Here is a 21,800-nt window from a genome sequence, read left to right as displayed (position 1 = left end):
CCTGGGGGTACCCTGAAGAGGCACAGAGCCCTGGTCTCTCTGGGCCAAGCTCCCTAGACCAAGGTTTCGGGTTTGGGTCCCACCCTGGGTGGTAGCACTGCCCCCTGCCTTCCCATGCAGCAGAAAAGGGACATCCTGACCTGCAGTAAGAGTCCAGACCGGTCCCACTGCTCCCCCCGCAACCCTGCAGCCCACTCTGCACAGGAAGAACCCACCAGTTCCCATCCTTTGGCAGCTGTGGCCCTGGGACCCTGGTAGCCCACCCAGGAGACCACACAGGCTATGCTCAGAACACCATGTCAAATGCAGGGCAGGTTGCAGGCCACTCCCGCTCTTCCAGAGGACAGGCCTCAGCAACAGTCTGTGGCACCGCCAGGTCAGCCCCCAGGGGAGCAATGGCCCGCTTTTCTTACCTGTGGCCTACCTGTTTACTTCCTCCCCCAAGGCAGTACAGGGTCTGAGCGTCATGGCCAACAGCTCTGGGCTAGTTAGGGAACAGGAAGACATGGGCCTGACCTTGTGTATGGCCCTGCCTCAGGGTGCCTGTGGGCAGAGGACCTTCCCCATGAGGGCCCAGACTCTTCCCCTGACAAATCCTGGGACCAGGGGCCCTAAGCTGAGCCCTGGCTTGGAAGGACGGAGTCAGGGTGCAGGTCACCGAGCCCCAGCACCTCCGGTGGCCTGTGTGGCGTCCGCCAGCACCTACCCTCAGAAGCAGGCCCTGGGACCTTGAGCCTCCCTGCCCTGGTTCCCACCACTGGGCCTCAGGGCCTTGGTCACTGGTCCTCAAGGGTCCTTTCCAAAAGTCACACACAGCAGGAAGGAGGTCCAGGTAGGCTCCTGACTTCACTTTCCAGCTGCAGAACTCACTATAGAGAAAGGGGCCAAAGTGGGGGCGGTCATGTCCTCTCTAGCTGTGGGCCGTCCCTCTCCTCGGACCATTCCCCACCCAAGTCCACTTCCATAGCTGTGTCCTCACATGCGCAAGGGGAGGCCACACAGCACCTATGCCCCTGGGCCTACAGAGCCCGGCTACAGTCTCCTGTTCCTAAGTGCCATGGGGCCCACCCGCCACACCGTCCCCAGGCCCAGGAGGTCATGCACACAGCCCCGGCCACTGTGACTCCCTCAGAGACCTGGGCTGCGCTCACCTGTGTGCCTCGGTTTCCCCAATGGCTAAACAGGGATGATCACATCTCCCCTGCCTACCTCATGGAGCTGTCCCGAGGATCCATGGAAAAGCACTTTGTTCCTCCGAGGAAGATGCAGAAGCCAAAGCCATCCGTGACCGAGCAGTGCAGCTGTCAGCACGGGGGCGGGGGGGGGGGGGCTCAAAGGGCAAGCCACCCATCACCACTGGGCAAGGCCCAGGCCAGGTAGGGGCCCACTGCTTCCTGGCTCCTGCCACGTCCATCCCCTGGGTCACTGTCTCCTCAGGGCATGCGGCCAGGGTCGGTCATGTCTGCAGCTCAGAGGAGGGGCCAAGGACAGCCTTGCTGCACTGTCCTCGCCCCCAGATGGGAAGACCGGACTACTCTCCCGGGTCTGGACCCTTTGTCCTGGAGCACATGCTTCATTAGGAGACGGGGCCACGCGCTTCTGTGGGCCAGCTGCCTGGGCGCCTCTGCCTGCCCCTTGCCCCCTTCCAGACCTGGCCTCCGTGGGCAGAGGTGGGAGAGCGTGTCTTGGCAGGAGCCTGCGCGAGCCCGAGGGCTGGGCTTGGCGGCCACCGCGGGGGGCGGGGGGCGAGGGCTGGACCTGTAGGCTGCGGGAGGTGGGGGGCGCCCTGCTGTCTCCGCAGACCCCGTCCAGCTCATCGTGCATTGTTTAGCTTCTAGGATGTCCTTGTGGCTAGGCTTGTTTTTCTTTTTAAATGGAAAACAGGATTAATGTAAATAGCCTCTTTGGGGAACACGTTCTAATCCGTCACGAAAGTGACCACGTGGACTGTTTTAAGGTGCTGATGCAACACTAATAAACCTGGGGGCACCCCGGCCCTCCGCCCCCCCGCTATGATTCCTCCTGGGCGTCGGCCGGCAGAGCCCCTCACCCACGACGCCCCAGCACGCACTCCGCGGGCCCACGCTTCGCGTCCCCGGGGAGCAGCGGGGGTGCTGCGGGGGAGGACGTGGGGACACTGACCGGGGGAGCGGGGCGCCTTGGGGCGACGCCGGGGAGGGGCGTGGGGGGGGGAATGGGGGCACTGCCCGGGGGCGGAGACGTCGGGGGAGACGCCGGGGGGGGGGCGTGGGGCGAAAATGGGGGGCATTGTCCGGGGGAGCGGGGGGGGACGTGGGGGGAGACGCCGGCGGGGGGCGTGGGGGCGAAAATGGGGGGCACTGCCCGGGGGAGCGGAGGAGGACGGGAGAGACGCCGGGAGGGCGTAGGGGGGAAAACGGGGGGCACCGCCCGGAGGAGCGGGGGTATGTGGGGGCGCAGCCTGCGGAGCTGGGAGCACCGCCGGAGGACGACGGGCAAGGAAGGTACAGAGCTTGTAGGCCGAACGGCTGGAGGCCGGGGGCACGACCGCTGGGCTTGGGAGAGCTCCGGCCGAGTAGCCCCGATATCCGAACTACGCCTCGCAGACCCTCCAGAGGCGGAGACGGGAAGCACCTGCGAGGGGCTGCACTCCCCACTGCCTGTGACGAAGGCCCAGCCGCGGACCCCTGGGCCACAGCGCAGGCGCGGCGCAGGCCGGAAGCGGAAATGGCGGGGCGGGGACATCCGCAGCGGAACTTCCCCCGGGCTCGGTTCCGCCCCCTCCGCGCTCCCGGAATCGCTGTGGGCCACACCCGTATTTTTTTACCTTCCGCCCCCCGTGGAGGACCCGCCCCTCCGCCTCGGAACCCCCCGGCATTCCCCACCCGAGGGTCCCGGTGTACCCGACGTTTCCCCCGCCTCTGCACCCGCGGCGTACCCCAGCTCTGCGCCTTTGAACTCCTTGCGTACCTCACCGCGTCGGCTTGGGGTGCCCCCTCCCCGCGCCCCCGGCCTGCCCCACCACGTACTCGTAGCGTCCCGCACCCTTCCCCGCACCCTCCGTACCCAGCCGCTCCCCTAGCCGCAAGTACCCCGCTCCTCCGGCAGGGACTACCGCCTCCCTAATGGTTCCCTCCTCCCCACCTTCCACCATGTGCCCCCCTGACCCCCGCCCTGAGCCCCCCTCAGCCCACTCGTTGGCCGCAGAGCCCCTGGAGGGGAGAGGGGCAGCGTCGTCTGGCTTGCCGCCCCCCTTGGGGTGTGGTCCGCGCGGCGTCGAGGTGAGGTCACAGCGGGCAGGAGGAGGGAGGCAGGGAGAGCCCTGGAGCCCTTCGTTCTGTGCCTGCGCTGGGTCTTCTGTGCGGATCCGGCTGAGGGCACATGCCCCCCGGGGTGGAGCCAAGGTGGGAAGCCCGGGCCCCTGGAGAGCGGGCGGCGGGGTGCTGTAGGTACTCCTGCCGGGGTGACCATGGCGAGAAAAAGGGCGGGAGCAGCAGCTGGGGACCCCCTGGCACTGCTGCCCGGTAGCTAGAAGGTGAGCCTAGCAGAGCTTGACACTGCCTCCATCTGCTTGGGGGGCCCAGGGAGCGGTGGTGAGCTTTCCCAGAGCCCGGGAGGTGCAGACAAGCAGCCTGTGGGGCTGGAGATGGACAGTCCGGAGCACTTGTCTAATGCCCCCATGGGGAAGAAGTCAGAACTGCCGCTGCCCCAAGAGCACAGGCAGCCCACTCCCCATCTGAGCCCGACCGTGGCCTGGGGCCAGCCCAGTGCCCAGAGCGAAGGGCAGCAGCCGCAGACTCAGGACTGGGTAAGCTGGACCCCGGGAACTGGCTTTGCAGGTGGGGGCGTCTGGATGGGCTGCAGAAGGGGCATCTCGGCCTCGGGGAGGGCTGAACGTTGTCTGGTGGGAGGCTCACAGAGTATCAGCTCTCTTCCTGGGGCCCTGGGTGGGTGCCAGGGTGGCCCCTTCTGCCTCCCGTTCTGGGCCCTGTCCGTTTCTGCTGGGCACTTCAGAGGCCAGTACCTGCACCCTGGGCGGGGAGGGCAGCACCGCAAGGAGGGAGCCCAGTGATGGGGGGGCAGACAGCAGGACTGTTCCCAAAGTGGTGACAGAACATTCCCAGGGGCTGTGCTTGTGACGGCCCCGAGATGGAGGCACCTCTCCGCCCCCCTCCCTCACGCCAGATGGGTAAGCAGCTGCCAGGTTCCCACGGAGCCATGAGCGGGGGACAGCCCCGGGGGGTGCTTCAGGAGCAGAGAAGCCAGACGCCCAGAGTTCTGCGTGGATCCCTGCGTGCAAGGGTCAGAGCCAGGCCGGACGCATGCCAGGTGTGATAGGGCGGGCACACGCGGTGCTGGTATTGGGCCAGCATGAGTGGGAGTCTGTCAGCCTGTGCGCTTAGACACGTGTGCGTGTGTGCTTGCCATGGTCAGAGGTTCACATAAGAAGGTGGCGGGAAAAGGGAAGGCAGGCTCCCTAGCTGCCCCCTGTGGCCACCGTGTGCTCTTCCAGCCGAGGCCCCCGCCCGAGTACCTGTGACGGCTGTGTGAGGGCACTGTGAGGGTCCTGGGGGGCCAAAGCTGCAGACCCCTCGACTTGCTGGACTAGCACGTAAACATGCAAGCGTGTCACCTGGCAGGAGGAAGGGCATGACTCGGGGCACCCCTTCCTGAACGGGTGGCAGGGACCACCATTCTGGCAGCTCTTGGCCAGAGGCCACCCCCCCCCCAGCCCCCAAGCTTGAGGTTCTCAGAGGTGGGTGGGGGCCAGTGGTGCAGCAGGGGAGTGGGAAACAAGGGCCCGGTGGGAGGTGGCCAGGGGGAGGGATTTGGGTGGAGGCCAGATGAGGGTGCAGACTCATCTCTGCAGACTCAGGTGTCTGCTTTGGGGGCAGGGAGCTCCTCTCCCTCCTGCTACTTCCCTCCTCTGCTCCCAGCCCTTCAGGAATGGCAGCTGTTCACTGCAGCTTTAAAGGATTCCCTGGGCTATCCTCTGTCTCACTGTCCTGCGTGGTGTCCTTCCTGTGTGCTCCTTGGTGTAGATTGCTGTTCCCGTAGACCGGCTTGCAGCTGGCCTCTTGTCAGGCATCGCCTGCAGCCTGGCTGACATAAATTAAGTCCACCATTCCTTCCGTCCCTGTGTCATCCCATCCCAGTCCCCACAAGAGCTGTGTTCATTTGCAATGTTCACCATGGCCCCCCATTGCCCCACACAGTGAGGCCATGTGCTCCTAAAGGGGCAGTGAGCTCAGGCTGAGGCCAAGGTCTAGGGGCCTAAGGGGACCTTTTCTGACGGAGGGTCTGCCAACATCCAGCCCCTCACTGAGGGCTGGACAAGCTTACTGAAATGACCTCAGAGAGTTCCGAAGAAGACAAGACCCCACAGACAGCACAGGAGGGCTGGCCAATAGGAGTCGCATTCCGGTGGGCCATCGCAGACTGGCCAGAGCAGCAGGGTCCGCTCCCAGCTGTGTGGTGGGGGGCAGCAGAAACAGCTTGCTGCCCTAGCCACTGAGCCCCAGTCCACCCTCATTGCTAATCCAGTCTTGGTGTCCTGTCCATACCACCTGACAGCTAAGGGCACCAGACATTTGCAGAAACCCTCTATAAGGAAGGAGAGTAAAGCTAGAGACAACCACAGCAGTGCCGAGCAGAGCAGAATGGGGCTGCAGGCGAGTCACGTGTGCCATCTTGGAAGAACTGGCCCACCGAGCCAAGACAGAGGGATATGAACACGGGACGGCAGCACCACGGGGGACGTGACTGTGCTGTTCAGCGTGGGAGACTGGACCAGAACCGGTCCACAGCGGAGGGTTCCGGAAGAGAGTCCACACAGCGGTGTGCAATGCAGTGCCCTGCATGGTTAGGGACAGACTCCAGAAGAAAAGTGAAAAAGGCCAATCTGAAAATGGGAGTGAACTTGATGGGAAATAGGCAACCCTACTAGAGGGAAACTTTAAAACACCCTGAAGCCTTAGACTTGACAGCAGGGAGAGACACCCCATTCTCGGAGGGGAAGACTCCCGGCGCCAAGGGTCCTCCTAAGGCACCTCACAGTTCAGTGTCATCAACAATACAGATGCTAAGTACTGGGGGCACCTGGTCAGAAGAGCATTTGACGCCTGATCTTGGGGTCATGGGTTCCAGCCCCCTGTTGGGTGTAGAGATCATTTAAAAAAAAAAAAAAAGGTAAATGTGTTTTTTTCAGTATGCCAAACTGGCAAAATAGAAAAAATAATCCAAAATAGGTTCAGTCCTAGCAAATGTGAATTCATATCACAAAGCAAGAGTCCTGGCCTGTGATGCATGAATATCAGGACTGGAAAGAAAGTCTGGAAACGGACCCAAATGTTCACAGACACTTAGTGCGGGACGAAGATGGCATCTCAGATCAGTGGGGCAGAGGGGCTTCCAGTAAGTCATGGGGGCCACAGTGTAGCTATGTACAAGACCGACAGTTGTCCCCGTGCCTCTCACTGAGCACCAAGCTGAGCCCCAGCGGCGTAGGGCCAGCCTTTCCAACCTAGCACCTGGGGGGCTCGGTGGGTGAAGCCTCTGCCTTCGGCTCGGGTTGTGATCCCGGGTCCTGGGATCGAGTCCCACGTCGGGCTCCCTGCTCCACGGAGAGCCTGCTTCTCCCTCTCTCTCTCCACCCCTCTCGTGCTCGTGCGCTCTGTCCAATAAATAGTAAATCTTTAATAAAGAGAAGTACCAGCGAGGATGTGGGGAGAGTGGAACCCTGTGCAGCGCCGCAGGGAGTGGGGAGTGGTGCGGTCACGGGGAGGAACAGCATGGAGTCCCTCCAAAGAGTAGTGCAAAATTACCGTATGGCCCAGGACTTCACTGGCGCACATCCGACAGAACTGAAGTTCGGGACTCGAGCCAGTTGGTGTACGTCCGCGTCCACGGCAGCATTGTGCACAAGAGCCAAAACGTGGCAGCCACCCAGGGGTCCACCGAAGCCGAATGTGAGGTGTACGCACGGTGGGACATTATTTAGCCTTAAAAAAGGAAGCTCGTTCTGACAAATGTCACAATGTGGGTGAACCTTCAGGGCATTGTGCTGAATTGTCGGCCAGTCACAGACCACAAACACTGTATGACCCACCTATACGAGGTCCCTAGAGTGGTCAGACTCAAAGTACAGCGGGGGCACCAGGGGCTGGGGCGTTAGCNNGTAGGGAGCACAGTTTCCGTTTGGGAAGACAAGAACGTTCTGGAGCCGGGCGGTGGTGGCGGGTGCACGACACTGTGAATGTGCTTTAATGACACTGAGCTCGCACAGCTTACGATGGTAAGAGTTATGTGTAATTTTGGGCATGTGAGAAAACATAAAAGGAGAAGAGAAAAGAAGGGGAAAATGTCATGTGGGGACATGCAGCTCCCTATGGGGGACAGGGCAGAGCTGCTGCCGGCCCCACAAGGCACTGCTGGCAAGTGCTGTGTGGTCCTGGGGAGTCCAGTGGGGACGCGGCAGCACCGAGACTTCCGGACACAGCAGGCCAGCGTGGAAGCAAAGCTCCACGCACTGAGGGAAACTGGAGAGCCACGCCTGCCAAACAGAAGTTCCAAAGGACAGGAGGGACAGTGAGCGAGGCTGCCCCACCAGCCAACCCTGCGGGGCTTGGGCCAGTCTGAACTGGACACCCGGGGCAAGTGAGGCCAGCAGGTTGTCCTGAGAACAGAGGTGAGCAGGCGCCTCCCTGCCCTGACACCCAGCACCGGACAAGGGCACCAGGAGCGAGCCCGGAGGGACGGGGCCCCGGGGGGCAGAGACCCACACGTGGGTCATGCAGCACGCGCACCTGCAGCGAACAGGCAGTCGTGGGAACTGAGGGCCTGGCACCTGGAGGGCAGCTTCGCTGGCAGGCAAGAGGGTGAAAGGTGTTTGGTGTCAGGGCGATGAGTGAAGTCCTCTGACCCGGGTGTGAGAAGGCGGCGGACACAGGTGCGGTCAGGCGTGCGGGGAGCCAGCGCCCCCTGCTGATGGCAGCCCGCGTGGTGGCGTGTGCAGACGGAGCGCTGACCCAGGGTGAACCCGCCGGTTGAAGCCACTTGGGAACATAGAAATCCATTTAATAAAATTCTCTGCATTAACAAAGGAGGAAGACCACACGATTATCTCAATAGATACGGAGAAATAGTGTTAATAAATTCCAGTATCTTTCCTTAAACATAAAAACCTATTGATTATTTTTTAACTGAAGCATAATTAAGACAGTGAGAACCTAGGGCTCTGAGTAAGGTAGGAAGAGATGGGCGTTCCTGTGACCTGATAAAGGGAGCTCCCGAGAGCCTCGACTGGGCTTCCCCGGACTGTTTCTCACAGGTACAGGGGGTCGCCATGACGACGAGCCCATCAGACACCAAGGCTGTGCCCAAGTCAGGAAAATGAAATGAGCTATAAATACCTGAAAAGAAAACATGAGATGGGCACTATTTGCAGCTAATCTATTGTCTGTTGAGAAAAAGCCATGTGAGCCAGTGAAGAAAGAAGACCACTAGGAAAAGAGGACGGCTGGAGATGGTCTCCATTTAAAACTTCAGAGTTTCTCAGGGTCCTGGGGGGCTCAGTCAGTGAAGCATCTGCCTTCAGCTCAGGTCACAGTCTCAGGGTCCTGGGATCGAGTCCCGCATCGGGCTCCCTGCTCAGCGGGGAGTCCGCTGCTCCCTCTGCCTCTCCCCCTGCTTGTGCTCGCTCTCAAAAAAGATTTTATTTATTTATTTGACAGAGTGAGAGCGCACAAGCAGGGGGAGAGGCAGAGGGACAGGGAGCAGCAGACTCCCCGCTGAGCAGGGAGCCCGATGCGGGACTCGATCCCAGGACCCTGAGACTGACCTGAGCTGAAGGCAGACGCTTCACTGACTGAGCCCCCCAGGCGCCCCAGAAAAAAAAGATCTTTAAAATATATAAAACTTAATAGTTCCTCAATACACTGAAAATAACCAAGCAGGAATGTAGTGGGGAAAAAAGGATCCATTCCCTTTACCTTTTTTTTTTTTTTTTGGTCGTTTTTGGATCCATTCCCTTCGACAACAGAAGCTGCAAAGTCCTCAAGACCGAGTTTGCTCTCGTGAAGACAGTATTTCCGAGCAGCACAGACGACACCTCACGGGAATCCACGCCGGCTTCCTTGACGGGAAGACTCGACGCCGTCAACCTACCAGATTTCCCCACAGTACCTTATTCAACGCAATACCAATTTTTTTATAAAAAACAAACTTTTCACGAATGTTGAAGATTTTATCCTAAATATACATACGTCTCTGTCCATGTATTAATTATCCGTTGCACCCAACAAATGTCCCTGAGGCTTAGCAGCTTAAAACAATAATAAATACGTTTGTTTCTGTAGGGCAGGGATTTGGGAGCTGCTTCGCTGGGTGGCTTTGGTCTGTCAGGTTACAGTCGGATGTTACAGCTACAGTCATCGGAACATTGAATAACGCTGCAAAATCCAGTTCCACGGTGGCTCACTCACGTGGCTGGCAGGTCGGTGCCACGGGCAGGAGGGCTTGCTCCCCCCCGAGAGCCACGTCAGAGGCTGCCTGACACGGGCAGTCGACCACAGCCACAGGCCCGGCAAGCCCAAAGCAGGAGCTGTGAAAGGACTGTCACCAGAGCCATCATGGTGGAACCGCAGCCCCAGAGGCAGAGAGGAGCTCTCAAAAGCCATCGAGGAGGAAGGACAGTCTTGAAAGCGGCGACAGAGAGATCTCGATACAGTTGAGGACGTGACCGTGAACCTGGAATTTCATGCCCCGCAGAAATAATCTTTTAAGAAGAGGGAAAAATAAATAAAACAATGCACAAAAACAAGACAAAAATTTGCCCCAGCAGGACCTCCCCCTGGTGTGGAGAACAGAGCTCACATAGCCGGCAGCTGATCTCAGACAGAAGGTGGCACGTTCTGCGTGGGGGCACACAGGAACTAACCTGGACGGGCACCACGACACCCCACGTGGGCCACACACCAGGACTCAGGGTAGACGAGCACACGCACCCACGATGGCGCGAGCGTCGGGACGTGGTCTGTCACTGGAGCGAAGTTTTCAAAACTGCCTCAGGCCCTAAGAAGGCAAGCGGCGCGTTGGCTGACTTAGACTTTGCTGAGCGTGCGCGTACGCAGTGATTACACCAAGAGACTGAGACCTCCCCCCGTTCTGGCGAGCTTTGGTGCCAAACTCTGCCTTGGGTCTGGAGTTAGAGCGAGTGGGTGCCCCTCCACGGGGCAGCAGGGTGGCCCAGGACACGTCGTCGTGGCGGAAAGAAGCAGGCGGCACCACGTGTGTGCAGCGTGGCTTCCTCTATTCAGAGCTCAAAAGCGTGCGTGTGTTACTGCGCAGTAAACACAGTATCGAAAGAATAGGGATCGGAAAAGAAACATGCAAGGATCCTGAAAGATAAGAGCGGGCCGCACTTGTCTGCTCAAAGCTGCAGCAGCTGAAACTGTGCGGCATCGGGACAGACAGACACGGGCAAGTGAGCCACGGTCCAGCGCAGCGAGTCCAGAGACGGGCCCGGTGTAAGTCTGGGGACTTCACGGGCGCTTTGCGTGGCATTGTGGAGCAGAGGGGGACACACTTCCCCACGGATGCCTCCCGTTTAGATCAAACACAGCGCAGACGGGCCAGGAGAGCGTGCGGGGCAGCGTCAGAATCTCGGAGGGGCGTCCCGACCCGGGGCCCACGCTAAATCCACAATGGGAAATGCTGACAAATCCGCCTGCGGATTTTAAAGGTTGGAACAAAGACAGGAAAATCTTACCGACGGTCGGAAGATAAGGCTTGTCCTACGTATAACATTCTAACGCTTACCCACCAGAATGTCCGCAGAGACGCTCCCCAGCAGCGAGAAGGCAGGTTTCGAGTAAGAGAGCGTCTGAGGCCTGTGGACTCGATTCACGAGAAACGCAAAATGGACGCTGGGCGGGAGCAGACCGGCTGCCACGGGCGAGGGCGCCTGGGCCGGGCCGCCAGTCCCTCTGTTGTGTTGGCGTTCGGAGAGCCAGTGGACGGTCACTGTCCACGGTTGTCACTGTTTTTTTCTTTTCATTTTAACTTACTCATTAGCCTTTCCTCCTTCTGCCTCTAACTTTTACTGAAGTGGTTTTGTTATTCTTTTCCTCGCTGCTTGGCTTGCTGGCCTCACCTGCTCTGGGGCTTTTTCCTAATTTTCCAGCATTTCAAGTTCTGTCTTCACAGGACGGCTGCAGGGAGCCGGCTTGCAGCCTGGATTTCCCCTCTCACTCGTGTGGACATGGGGTCCTTTGGACGTACACCCCAATATGCTTCTGCTGTTAATTTCTAATTGCACTGCCCTGCGGTCGCCCGAAGTGACCCGGGAGTCCTGTGTTGGCTCACGTGTTTGGTTGGCGGTCTGAGGCGTGGCCGATCTGGGTGGGCTCCACGCGCTTGGTGAGACCCTGGGTCTCTGCGGGTCAAAGCAGTGTGCATGTGTTCTGTCAGAGCGCCCGGCCCAATCACTTCAATCTTTATTTTGTAAATGTTGGGCTCCCTTTAACACACGTGTGCATGTAGGTTAGAACGACAGCCCTGCCCCAGCTCTTGGGGTCCCAGGTGGCACAGCAAGGCGCCCACCGCTTCCTGCTCTTGTGGCTGCTCCCACCGCCAGCTGTGATTCCAGGATTTGGGGGCCTGTCCTCACTGTGCGCTCTTCCTGGGGACTCTGGTCACGGCCAGAGCTGCTGTGTGTCTGCGGCCGAAGCCCCACGCTGCACTTACGGCTCCGTCCTCCTCAGAGCCCCGGGCACGGGCACCACTGCCCGTGGCTGCTCCAGGGTCCCACAGGCCACACCTGGGGGAGCCCAGAGCCCAGCTCTATTCCCAGGGGAGCCTCTCCTCGGCAGGACCCCAGTGTCTGGGCCCCCAGTCTCCCCACTTCCCGGTTTACTCCCCTTTTTCGGTGGAGTGGCGCATACGCACCTTCCTTGGGAGGGCCCGGCAGATGGGAGTTCTCGATTGTAAAGCTGTTCCCATGTCTTTACTCTGCCTCCACATTGCATGGTGCCTTCGTGGGTGGAAACTCTCTGTGAAAATCATGTTCGTTCTGGACGTGTAAGGTATTATGCTGTGGCCTCTAAGCCTTGCTGTTGCTGCGTGATGCCCTCGGCGGTGTGTGCCTCAGGCCCTTTGCACGTGCGGGGCGTGCCAGCCTCTGCCGCTTTCTGAAATTCCCACACTACCCCTTGTGCGGGCCTGCTTCCTTTCACGGTCTGGAGCCTTGATCCCTTCATCTCAGGAGGGGCGTGTGCGCAGTCCTTTTCTCGGCTCTCTCTCCTTCTGGAAATTCAATTAGCTGGATGTCGGCCTCCATGGTTGATTTTCCAGTTTTCTCAGGACTTGTTACCTGTTCACTGCGTCTTCATGTCTGCTGTCTGGCCAGTCCTTGCATTATCAGTCAGCATTTGCTCTGAGATCACTCCGTAACGACTTCCTTGAACCACAGCCGCGTGCTTGCGCTCTGCATCCTCCGCGTGCCTCCCAGTCCCAGGGGTCTTCCCGGGGACGCCGCACCCACGCCGATGGCGCAGACCCGAGAGGCGGGCTTGGGGCCCACCGGCACCGCTGGAGCCACGCTCTGGTAACCCAGGTCTGCGGAGCGGGAGGGAGGGATCCCACACCACCCGCCTCGCCTGCTGTGGCGCTTTCCCTGCGGACGCCACATTTCCACGTTTAAAGAGCTCCGGCTCGTCTGAGCACTCCTCTCCCACACCACCCGTTTTCTGTTTCATGGACTCCCGTGTCTAGGAGAACAACAGGTACCAGGCGGGGGACTCTTTCCTGTCCCCCGAGTGTCTCTGCTCCCTGGCAGAGGCCGCATCTGCTCTTGGTCAGTGCCGAAAAGCGGGGCGTGGGGCTGGCTGGAGGCTTGCTAGCGGTCGGGCGCTCGGGGTGTGCTGGGGCACGTTTCTGGGGCTCTGCCCTGGGCGCCCCACCCTTGGGTCTGTCAGGCTGCCCGTTTTCCCCAGAAAGGAACCCTCGTCTCCTGGGAGGAGAGGGAGAAGAGCCGGCCCCACGGATCTTGGTGCACAGTGGCAGAGTGGGAAGAGGGGCTGGGGACTTCACGATTTTTTTTTGCAGGAGTTGGGGGGAGGGATGCTTAAACCACAGAAACGTATTGTCTCCAAGTCTGGAGATTGGAAGTTCAAAGCCTGAGTGTCAGCAGCGTTGTCTCTGTTCTCAGGCCCTCCTCCTTGGCTCGTAGCTGGCCCTCTGCTCTGTGTCCCCTCACATCTTCCTTCTGTGTGTGCCTCTCAGTGCTAACGTGCACTTTGGGGGTTTTGTTTCTGGTCTTGCTAATTATGTGTAAGTGTAGGGCTCAGCAGTATTGAGTACATTCACGTTGTTGGAAACAGATCTCCAGGACCTTTTTGTTTGCGGACCTGATGCTGTCCCCATTCAACGCCCCCGTCTACCTCCAGTCCCTGTGAACCTGGCTCCTCTAGGGACCTCCTATGAGTGAAATCACACAGGGTTTATCCTTTGGTGACCTGCCTATGTCACTCAGCATAGTGTCCTCAAGCTTCCCCCATGTCCTTTCCTTTTTAAGGCTGAATAATATTCCACCGTGTGGATTTACCGCTCCAGGCAATGTACTCACCCATCAGGGGACGTTTGGGTTTTCCCACCTTTTGTCTGTTGTGGGTCATGCGGCCATGACGTGCGCGTGCAATGTCTCTTCGAGACCTGCTTTCTGTTCCTTTGGGTAGATACCCAGAAGTGGGACTGCTGGCTCATATGCGAGTCCTACTTTTAATTTTTTGAGGAATGGGGACTTTACTCTGCACTTGTCTTAGTCCTCCATTTTTAGCGTGCCCCCACCATGGGATTCCAGACAATGACTGGCTGTCTCACTGTGCAGGAGGGAGCAGGGGCCCCCCAAGGCTGGGCAGAGTCTGGGGGGGGTCTGAGGGTCTTTCACAGACAGCCCACCTGGGAAGTTTCATGGGGGGGGTCCTGCAGGGGTGCTACCTGCTTCTGACCTTTCCCAGTTACTGACCTCTTCCCACCCTCCTCCACTGGCCCCTTGCCACCTCTTTGTGTGTCCTCACGGTTCCTGCGGGTTTTTTTTTTTTACTTTAGAGGGGCTGGAGGGGGAGTGCCCCTCCCCAGGTCCCGCCTCTCCTGAGGTTCTCACAGGCCGGCTGGGAGGATCCCTACCTCCTGCCCCCTCCTGGCCCCAGTGGGAAGGGCCATGGCCGACGCTGCGAGGACCTCCCCGTCCAGGGGCCGACCCTCGCTCAGAAAAGCCGGCCGTGCTGGGGCCGGGGCGTCCAGGCGCAGAGCTGCTCCGGAAAGCCACCACCGGCGCAGGGCGGGAGGCTGAAGCGCCCCGGCCACTGGAGGCCGAGCTGGATCCTGGGGAGGAGCGAGCAGAACGCTCTTCGTGCGGCGTGCCGAGGGTCGGCGGGCGCGGGAGCCGCGGCGCGCAGGTGTGGCCCGCGCCCACCGCCTCCCTGTTCCCGCAGGTGCGCGAGCCGCCCGAGAGCAGGCGCCCGAGCCGCCACTGGAGCGTCAGCATCGACGAGCGCCGGCGGCTGGCCACGCAGGGCGGCTGGGAGGAGCCGGGCACCGGCGGGCCTCCCCCCCACGGCAGGGTGCGCGGCGGGCGGCGGGGAGAGGCCGGGCACCGCTGTCCCCCACTGCCCGGTGTGCGGGGGGGACGCGGGGCGGACGGTGGGCGCGGGCCACACGCAGCCCCTTCCCGGCCCTGCCCCCTGACCCCGCGGTTGCCCTCAGGACATCGCGCAGCTCGTGGCCCAGCTGGTGTCCGAAGACGTGGACAAGGACGTGCTCCTCCCCCACCCTCCGAGGTCCTCTGAGTCCGCCAACGCCTTCCACGCCTTCCTGGCCCGGAGCGCGCCTTTCTGGCAGACTGTGACTTCGGAGGCACAGGTCTCGAGGTCACCACCGTCCTAAGAGCCGGCTCAGCCCAGTGTCTGTCTTCCAGCGCCTTTCCTGGGGGTCCTGGGGTAGGCGGCGGCTGAGTCGTCGTCACACCCCACCCGGGGCTCATGAGCCCAGGGAGAGAACACAGGCCCAGGAGGAGGCCCCTTCCTGAGAACACACAGCCCTGAGGCCTGGGAGGCCACCTCGGGGAGGGGTGCCATGCCCCAGCCCAGCCTCCAGGAAGCCACCTGGAGGGGCCTGGGGGACAGGGCAGAGTGGGGCCTTCCAGGAGAGCCCTCTGCTGCCTAGAGAGGCCGCCTGCACCTTCCTGGGGCCAAGCAGCTGCCAAGGACCTGGGGGGGGGGGGGGCATGGTGGCTCACAGGCCCCACCTACAGAGCCTGGTTCAGGACCAACTCCTTTGCTGGTCCTCCAGGAGGGTGGGGATTTTGATGTCATGAACTGCTGGGTACTGCGGGCACCAGGTCTCATGTTGGGCCCTGCTTGCAGGAGGCCCAAAGCGGCACACATAATAACCCTGGGGGAGCAGAACACAGAGGGAGGCTTCCTGGAGGAGGTGGTGCGTCCCCCAGCTCTGCACAGTGGTTGGTGAACAGGCTAAGAAAGCAGTGTGGGCAGAGCGGATGGGGAAGCTGCGATGAGCTGGCCCTGGGCCCACCGAGGTGTCTGCTTGGGGAGGTTGAGGGGTGGGAGGAAGGGTTCTGAGCTGGGGGTGACGAGGCGGAGCCGCGTTTGGGGAGATGAAGCTGGAGGGGAACTGGGAGTGGGAGGAGGGAAGTAAGGGCATGCTGGCAGGCTCCCAGCCCTCAGGGGCCATGGGAGGATAGCAGCAGGGGGTGGGTGCCATCCCTGGGACTTGGCCACTGAGTCTCAGGGGCTGACGGGCTTCTGTGTGGGAGTAGCTGGGTGGAGGGGACTTGGGGCAAGATGAGGTGATCAACCCCCGGTCTGGGGTGAGGGCAGGAGCCAGGCCTGCGCAGCAGCTGGGCACCTGCATGCACCAGCCTCCCTGGGTCCGGGAGCCTGCTGCTGCCCCACAGGCCGGGGGGCGTGTCCTGAGGGGCGGGGTGAGGGGTAGGCAGCGCCCGGGGGCATGATGACGCCCTCCCCCTTAGGGACCTCTGATGATGAAGGCCAGGGGTGGGTGTCCAGGGCCGGGCTCCCTGCTGGGCAGGAAGGTCCCCACCCCCACTAGTACTCACAGTGCAGAGGGGGAGCTAAGGGTAGAGGTGACGAGGGCCTTGGAGTTCTTTGTCACGGAGCGGGTTTCAAGTCTGCGTGTTGTCTCTAGAGATCTGGAGGTTCACTGGGCTGACCTACCAGTGCTGGTCTCGCTCAGGGCCAGTCATGAGGCTGCAGTCAGATGATGCCCGATGGCCAGCCCTCTGCCTCCCACGTGGTCTTGGCGCCTCTCCCCGGCTGGGAGCCGGCCACCCAGGGCCCAGCACCCAGCACTCCCGCCACAGGGCAGAGGAGAGGGGCCTGTGAAGGGCTGGGGCCCCCAGCACCCTCCTCTGCCTCCTCCGTGGTTACCATGGTTACGAAGGCCCCAGGACCAGCCCAGCGGCCTCGTCCCGTCCTGTAGAGCGCAGTGCCCCAGCCAGGTGTCCCTCACCACCTGGGGAGTGTTGGTTTCTACTACTGCCCCAGACTTGACGCCCTCCGATTCCCTGACCGGAGGCTCTGCAGAAATCCAAGATGGGCCTCGGCAGCCTAGGATCAGGCTGTGGGCAGGGCTGCCTTGGCTTCTGGGGGCTCATGCGGAGAACGTGCTCCCGGCCTTTTCCAGCTTTTGGAGGTGCCCGCATGCCTCAGCGCATGGCCCCTTCCTCCAGCTTCCAAGCCAGCAGCGCAGCTTCCATCTGCCCCGTGCCACGTCCTCTCTGGGCTTCTGCCTCTTCCGTCGGCCCCGGGGTGCTGCGGGCTGCTACTCTGTCGTCACGGCCGCACGGTCCCGGGCTCCCGTGGGCACATTCGCAGGCTTGGGGTGAAGACGTGGACATCTTTTTAGGGGGCACTGTGCCTTCCACAGGAGCTCCTGGCATCGAGCGGGCAGAAGTTGGGGGTGCTGCTTTCCATCCCCCAGAACACAGGGCTGCCCCCAACAACCAAGGATGATTGGGCCCCAAATAGGAACAGTACCACCGCTGAGAGTCCCTGGGAGAGAAGAGGGTCCACCCAGCAGACAGAGTGGGCGTCAGTAGGACGAGCAGAGAGGGACAGTCTTGGGCCAGCATCAGTCTGGCGAGGACATCACCTGGGCCACCCCCAGCCACGGACACGACAGTGCCTCCACCCTATGTCCATTCTTTGTTGTATTTTGATTTAAGATCTTATTTATTTTGAGAACGCAAGTGGGTGGAGGGGCAGAGGGGGAGAGAATCCCAAGCAGAGTCCCCGCTGAGCGTAGAGCCCAACCCCACAACCCTGAGATCACGACCTGAGCCAAAATCAAGAGTGAGACGCTTCACCGACTGTGCCCCCCCGGGCACCCCCCCATGTCCATTCTTCACTGTCCACTCCCTTCCTTTCAGCCAGGTGGGTCTCTCCTCAAGCTCCAGGAGGAATAACACACCTCCCCAGGACTGACAGAGACCTCCCCAGGTGGGGGGCCCTTTGGGGACATTCCTGGGTGGGGGGCGTTGGGGTGCTCTGGAGGCAGGGCGGACAGTGTCCCACAGCAGGCTTGCCCGGGCTGGCCGCATGGTGTCCCTTGCGCCCTAGCACCTGTCTATGCCCATGAGGGAGGCCAGCTTGGAGCAGGGAGCAGAGGCTGCTGTAGACACCCCAAGTAGGAAGGGAGGTGTGTTCCGGGGGTGTCGTTTGCGTCCTCCCGAGGGCCAGCCCACGACCACGACCCAGCACTGCCCCTGCTGAAAAAAATGACTCCGTGGGCTTTGTAAGAATACGCTTGCTATTCAACAATCCAACAATAAAGTTTTAGAAATCTCGCCCACAAGTTCAACGAGATGAGGCTGCGGACATTCGGTGAAGGTTATCCAGGTATTTCTAGAGACCCAGGCAGTGAGGAGAGAGCCTGCGGAAACGCAGAATAAGTACAGAGCTCCTCCCTGCAAATTTTTAAAATTTTAGTTTTAAAGGAAAACATGATTGCTGAATTAGACGAATGCGTCTTCACCCCAAGTTTAAAAGCTTCTAAGATTATTTTTAGAAATTGCAAAAATCAAGAGACGGTGTCACGTGGCTCTGGCAGCACGCTCCCCTCAGACAGTGCTGGCTGACGTCCGGCTTCAAATGCTGGGGAGCTGGCGCTTGGCTCCCCGCCCCCATCCGCGGAGACCGTCATTCCCGCTCGGGGCTGGCACCGGTCTCAGGCCTCCACCCACCGGTCCCCCCCTCCAGGCGCTGTGCCGTGCGGGCCGGGGTGAGCTCCCCACCCCCATGTGGCCACTCTGTCTTTGTTTTCGTAGATCCTTACTGGCCGCAGGGAAGGTCAGCCCTTACGTGGTAGGAGAGCTTCGTTTCTGGGGTTCTTGGAGGCTTACAGGTGTTTTCCTGCGGCCCTCAGACCCCCCCAAGGAGCAGCGGGCACGTCCTTTCTCAGCTGATGCGCACTTTCCCTCCCGGCCTGGTCTTCGAGCGCTGACTGCTGCCGCGGAATGAGGACCCAGCTGGGGTTCTGTCTGGCACGTGACCTGCTCTTTCTGAAAGCCAGTTCTAGTGACCCTTGAAGTCCAGCGACTCAGGCAACACGGGCCTCAGCGCGGATGCCGCTCTGTCCGGATTTCCGGACCCGGCGTGCGGGCCCCCTCACTCCATCTCCGAACGCTCTCTCTAGCGCTTGGCCTCTGGAGCCACGTGCTTCCCTGTGTCTCCTTGCTCGCCTCTTCTCACCCCTCACCACGCAGCCGCCGAGGGAGCCCCCGCAGAACGGTCACTCAGAGCCCTCCAGTGTGGCCCACGGGGCGCTGCCCCTGCACAGGACCGTGGGCCCCCCGAGGGGCTTCCTCCTCCACCGCGGGCCCCTCCTTCACCAACGCCCTGATCTCTCTCAACAACATGACCATTTCGTCCCCTTACCCTCGTCCTTTTGTGACATCATCGTATACTGTGTACGGCCCCTGCCCTCCTCCCGCCAGCCAGCATCCTCCCCCAGGGCAGAGACCTTGTCCCCCCCCCCAATCTAAACAGTGTGGCATGAAGTAGGTGCTTAACAAGTCATCACCGAATGAAGAAGTTACTGTTTTAATCGCTCAGTCTCGCCCCCAAGTTGTGTCCAGCTTTCCCGCATTAGTAATCCCGCGTCCTGCCCCTGCTGTCCCTCACTTATTCTCGCGATGGCGTGATTCTGAGGAACGGCGTCTCCTCGGCTCCTAACTCTCGCTCTGTCCTGCTGTTGCGCCATCCAGCCCTGGAACTGCTGATGCCTGACGGCAGGTGCTGACCCGTTCCCACCGCCTCTGGCCTGCCTGCCGCTCCCCGCGCCATCTCTGCGAGGGGTTTCCTTGCCCCCGCCCTCCCTCCTCCTGTCTCTGTTGTTGGATGCGTGGACGTGGCCACCAGGCCTCCCTCCTCCTGCTCTGCCGTGAGGAGCCGTCTCCTGAATGGGTCTCTGCGCTGCTAATAAACGTATGGATTCATAAGTCTCTCTTGCAACTCACCTGAGACCTGCTGACCGCCTCGGAGCAGGGCAGGGCGCTGCGTGCAATGTCCCCTTTCTTCTTGTTCGTCTGGAAAGGGGAGCAAGCAGGTCCCAGCCAGACCAGCCAGGCTCTGCGGGGTCCCAGGCCGTAGTAATCGTTACTCTGCTTTGTGAGGGGCGTATCCCTATCCTTCATGGGGCAGCTTGGGACCTGGATTTCTTCCCTGAGACCCTGGACCCCAGCGGCCTTGCTGCCCATGCCATGCCTGCCTGCCCACTCCCCAGCCATGCTTGTCCTCTGTCCCCATCGCAGGGAGGAAGTCAGCCCCCACCTTTCGGTCGGCTTCCCTCCCAGACTGGGGCAGTGCAACACGTCCCAGGATGAAGCCCACCCTGTTTCCGGGATGGACGCAGAAGCGGGCACTGCAGAAGGCATGCGGTTTCGGACTCTCTCCATGCCTAAAGGCTGCCTGGGTATTTTTCGGTAGTTCTAACTTTTCGGTCAATTTGCTGAGTATTGGGAGATTTTAGGACGCAGCTTCACTGTCCAGATGAGGAGGTTCAAGGTTCGGGCCAGGGTGTTGGGAAGGGGGTCCATGGGGGGGGACACCACCCCACCACCACCTCCCCATTTGGGGAGCCTCCTCAACCTGTGCACCCCTTGCCCTGTACCTAAACTCCTCCTCCCCTCCCCCTTCCAAGGACCATCAACCGCTTCTCCCTTGGTGGCCCCTCCTCAGAGAGCTGGCGGCCCGCGATTCATGGTGGGCTTTCCCTTTTCTGGAGACACAGGCTGCTGACAGCCTGTGGTTGCAGCCCACTGCCCTCCTTGGAACCCCTGGCTTTTACCCCAGCACCTGCTCTGGGGTCCTGCCCACCTTCCTAGTCCCCTGGAGGGAGCTATGGGGTCTGTCCCTGGGGGCCTCCCCCACTGCTGGGGGGCCCGCCCCCTGAACGCTTCCCTCCCTGCCCCACAGGGATGTCCCTCAACACCATGGCCTCCAGCCGCAGACCTGCCCCCCTGCGTAAAGGGCATTAACCCACGGTAGTGCTCAGACCAGCACCCTGGGAGCCCAGACACTTCCTTTTTCCCTCCCCCAGCAGTTATGTCAACCGTGGCTTCACACTCTAGCTGCGGCCTGCTTCTCGGATGCCACCCCCTCTACCTCAAGCTCATCCTGGCCAGGGCCACCAGTCTCGCCCCGCCACACGGTCAGCGGAAGCTCCACAATCCTTGCACCTTAAGGAACACGCGTGCATGCACACACGCACATGTGCACACACACACACACACACACACACACCTAGGGATCCTGACCGGGGCTGGGAAGGAGAAGCGGGTACCTCCACACAGAGGTGGCCCTTCCAGCCTCCCTGTTCCTGGGGTATGTCACCTTCCTCCTCCCCAACCTCATGGGTCTCAGACGGGGCCTCCCAGAGGGCGTCCTCTGGCTTTTTCATCAGGCCACAGTTCAGGGAGGCCGCACCAGCTGGGGAGCGAGCCCACATGGACGTGTCTGGGGGCACCACCACTGTGCAAGCATGGCTAACGCGGCTGGGCAGCGAGGGCTGGGACAAAGACCCTGGGCTGTGTGGAGAGCGTCAGGCCTGGAAGGGAGGTGTGGGACGGGGCCATGCGGTCAGGGCTGGGCAGCTGAGCTTCAGGGCACGGGGGACTTGAGGAGCCATCCTCCCCAGGGAAGGGAGATGGGACCGAGGGGGCGGAAGGCCCTGGGAAGGACTCTGGACCAGCGTGCAGGGTGTGATGAGAACCACTGCGGGAAGGGGTCCCTGGGAGGCTGGCAGGACCCAGGTGTGGACGCACGGGGAGGACCCACCTGGGGAGAGGGGTCGTGGGGGGGTGAGGACCCATCGGGGAAAGGGCACCGGGGACGCCAGGAAGGCCCAGGCGCAGGGAAGACCTTGGGGGGGGGGTGTGGGAGGACCCACCCAGGAAGGGGCGCGCGGGGAGGGCTCACCCTGGCAGGCGCGCGCGGAGGCGCGGGGAGGGCCCGGCGGGGGGCTCCCGGAAGGACGCGCCCGGGGGAGCGCGCAGGGCCGGCCGCCGGGCCCGGGCGCGCGGACGGCCCACCCCGGCAGGGGCGCGCGGAGGCGCGGGGAGGGCCGGCCGGGTAACGGCCGCGCGGTGGGCGGTGGCGCCCGAGGCCCCTCCCCTGCCCGCGGCCGCTCCTCCTCTTCCTCTCCCGCCCGCGCCGCGGCCCTCGGTCCCTGCGCGGCCTCGGCGGCCTCGGCGGCGGCGGCGGCGGCCCTAAACGCCGCCCCGC

At 61.5% G+C, this 21,800-nt stretch overlaps 1 protein-coding gene and 2 long non-coding RNA genes across 4 annotated transcripts; 1 reads left to right on the top strand and 2 right to left on the bottom strand.

Annotated features, from left to right (window-relative positions):
• Nucleotides 1-2,759: 2,759 nt before the first annotated feature.
• On the top strand, nt 2,760-14,922 carry TEX22 (testis expressed 22). The gene is made up of 4 exons (XM_040641297.1): nt 2,760-3,260; nt 3,564-3,787; nt 14,472-14,600; nt 14,743-14,922. The coding sequence occupies exons 2-4, from the start codon at nt 3,626-3,628 to the stop codon at nt 14,920-14,922; spliced, it is 471 nt and encodes a 156-aa protein (XP_040497231.1). The 5' UTR covers nt 2,760-3,260; nt 3,564-3,625.
• Nucleotides 7,210-8,564, bottom strand: LOC103676868. The gene is made up of 2 exons (XR_572243.1): nt 7,785-8,564; nt 7,210-7,531 (listed from the first exon to the last, which is right to left on the bottom strand). It is a non-coding gene; the product is annotated as an uncharacterized LOC103676868 (long non-coding RNA).
• Nucleotides 9,022-21,432, bottom strand: LOC103676867. Of its 2 annotated transcripts, none has more exons than XR_005837574.1 (3): nt 16,115-21,432; nt 9,917-10,050; nt 9,022-9,754 (listed from the first exon to the last, which is right to left on the bottom strand). It is a non-coding gene; the product is annotated as an uncharacterized LOC103676867 (long non-coding RNA). The 2 variants fall into 2 exon arrangements; XR_572241.2 differs by lacking the exon at nt 16,115-21,432 and adding an exon at nt 10,802-12,545 and having other exon boundaries at nt 9,917-10,705.
• Between the last annotated feature and the right edge of the window lie 368 nt (nt 21,433-21,800).

This window comes from Ursus maritimus, unplaced genomic scaffold (genome assembly GCF_017311325.1).
Source record: "Ursus maritimus isolate PB19 unplaced genomic scaffold, ASM1731132v1 scaffold_25, whole genome shotgun sequence".
In the NCBI taxonomy this organism is placed as follows: Eukaryota; Metazoa; Chordata; class Mammalia; order Carnivora; family Ursidae; genus Ursus; species Ursus maritimus.
The sequence above is the reverse complement of the archived record's forward strand: the minus strand, read 5'-3'. Positions and strand labels throughout refer to the sequence as shown.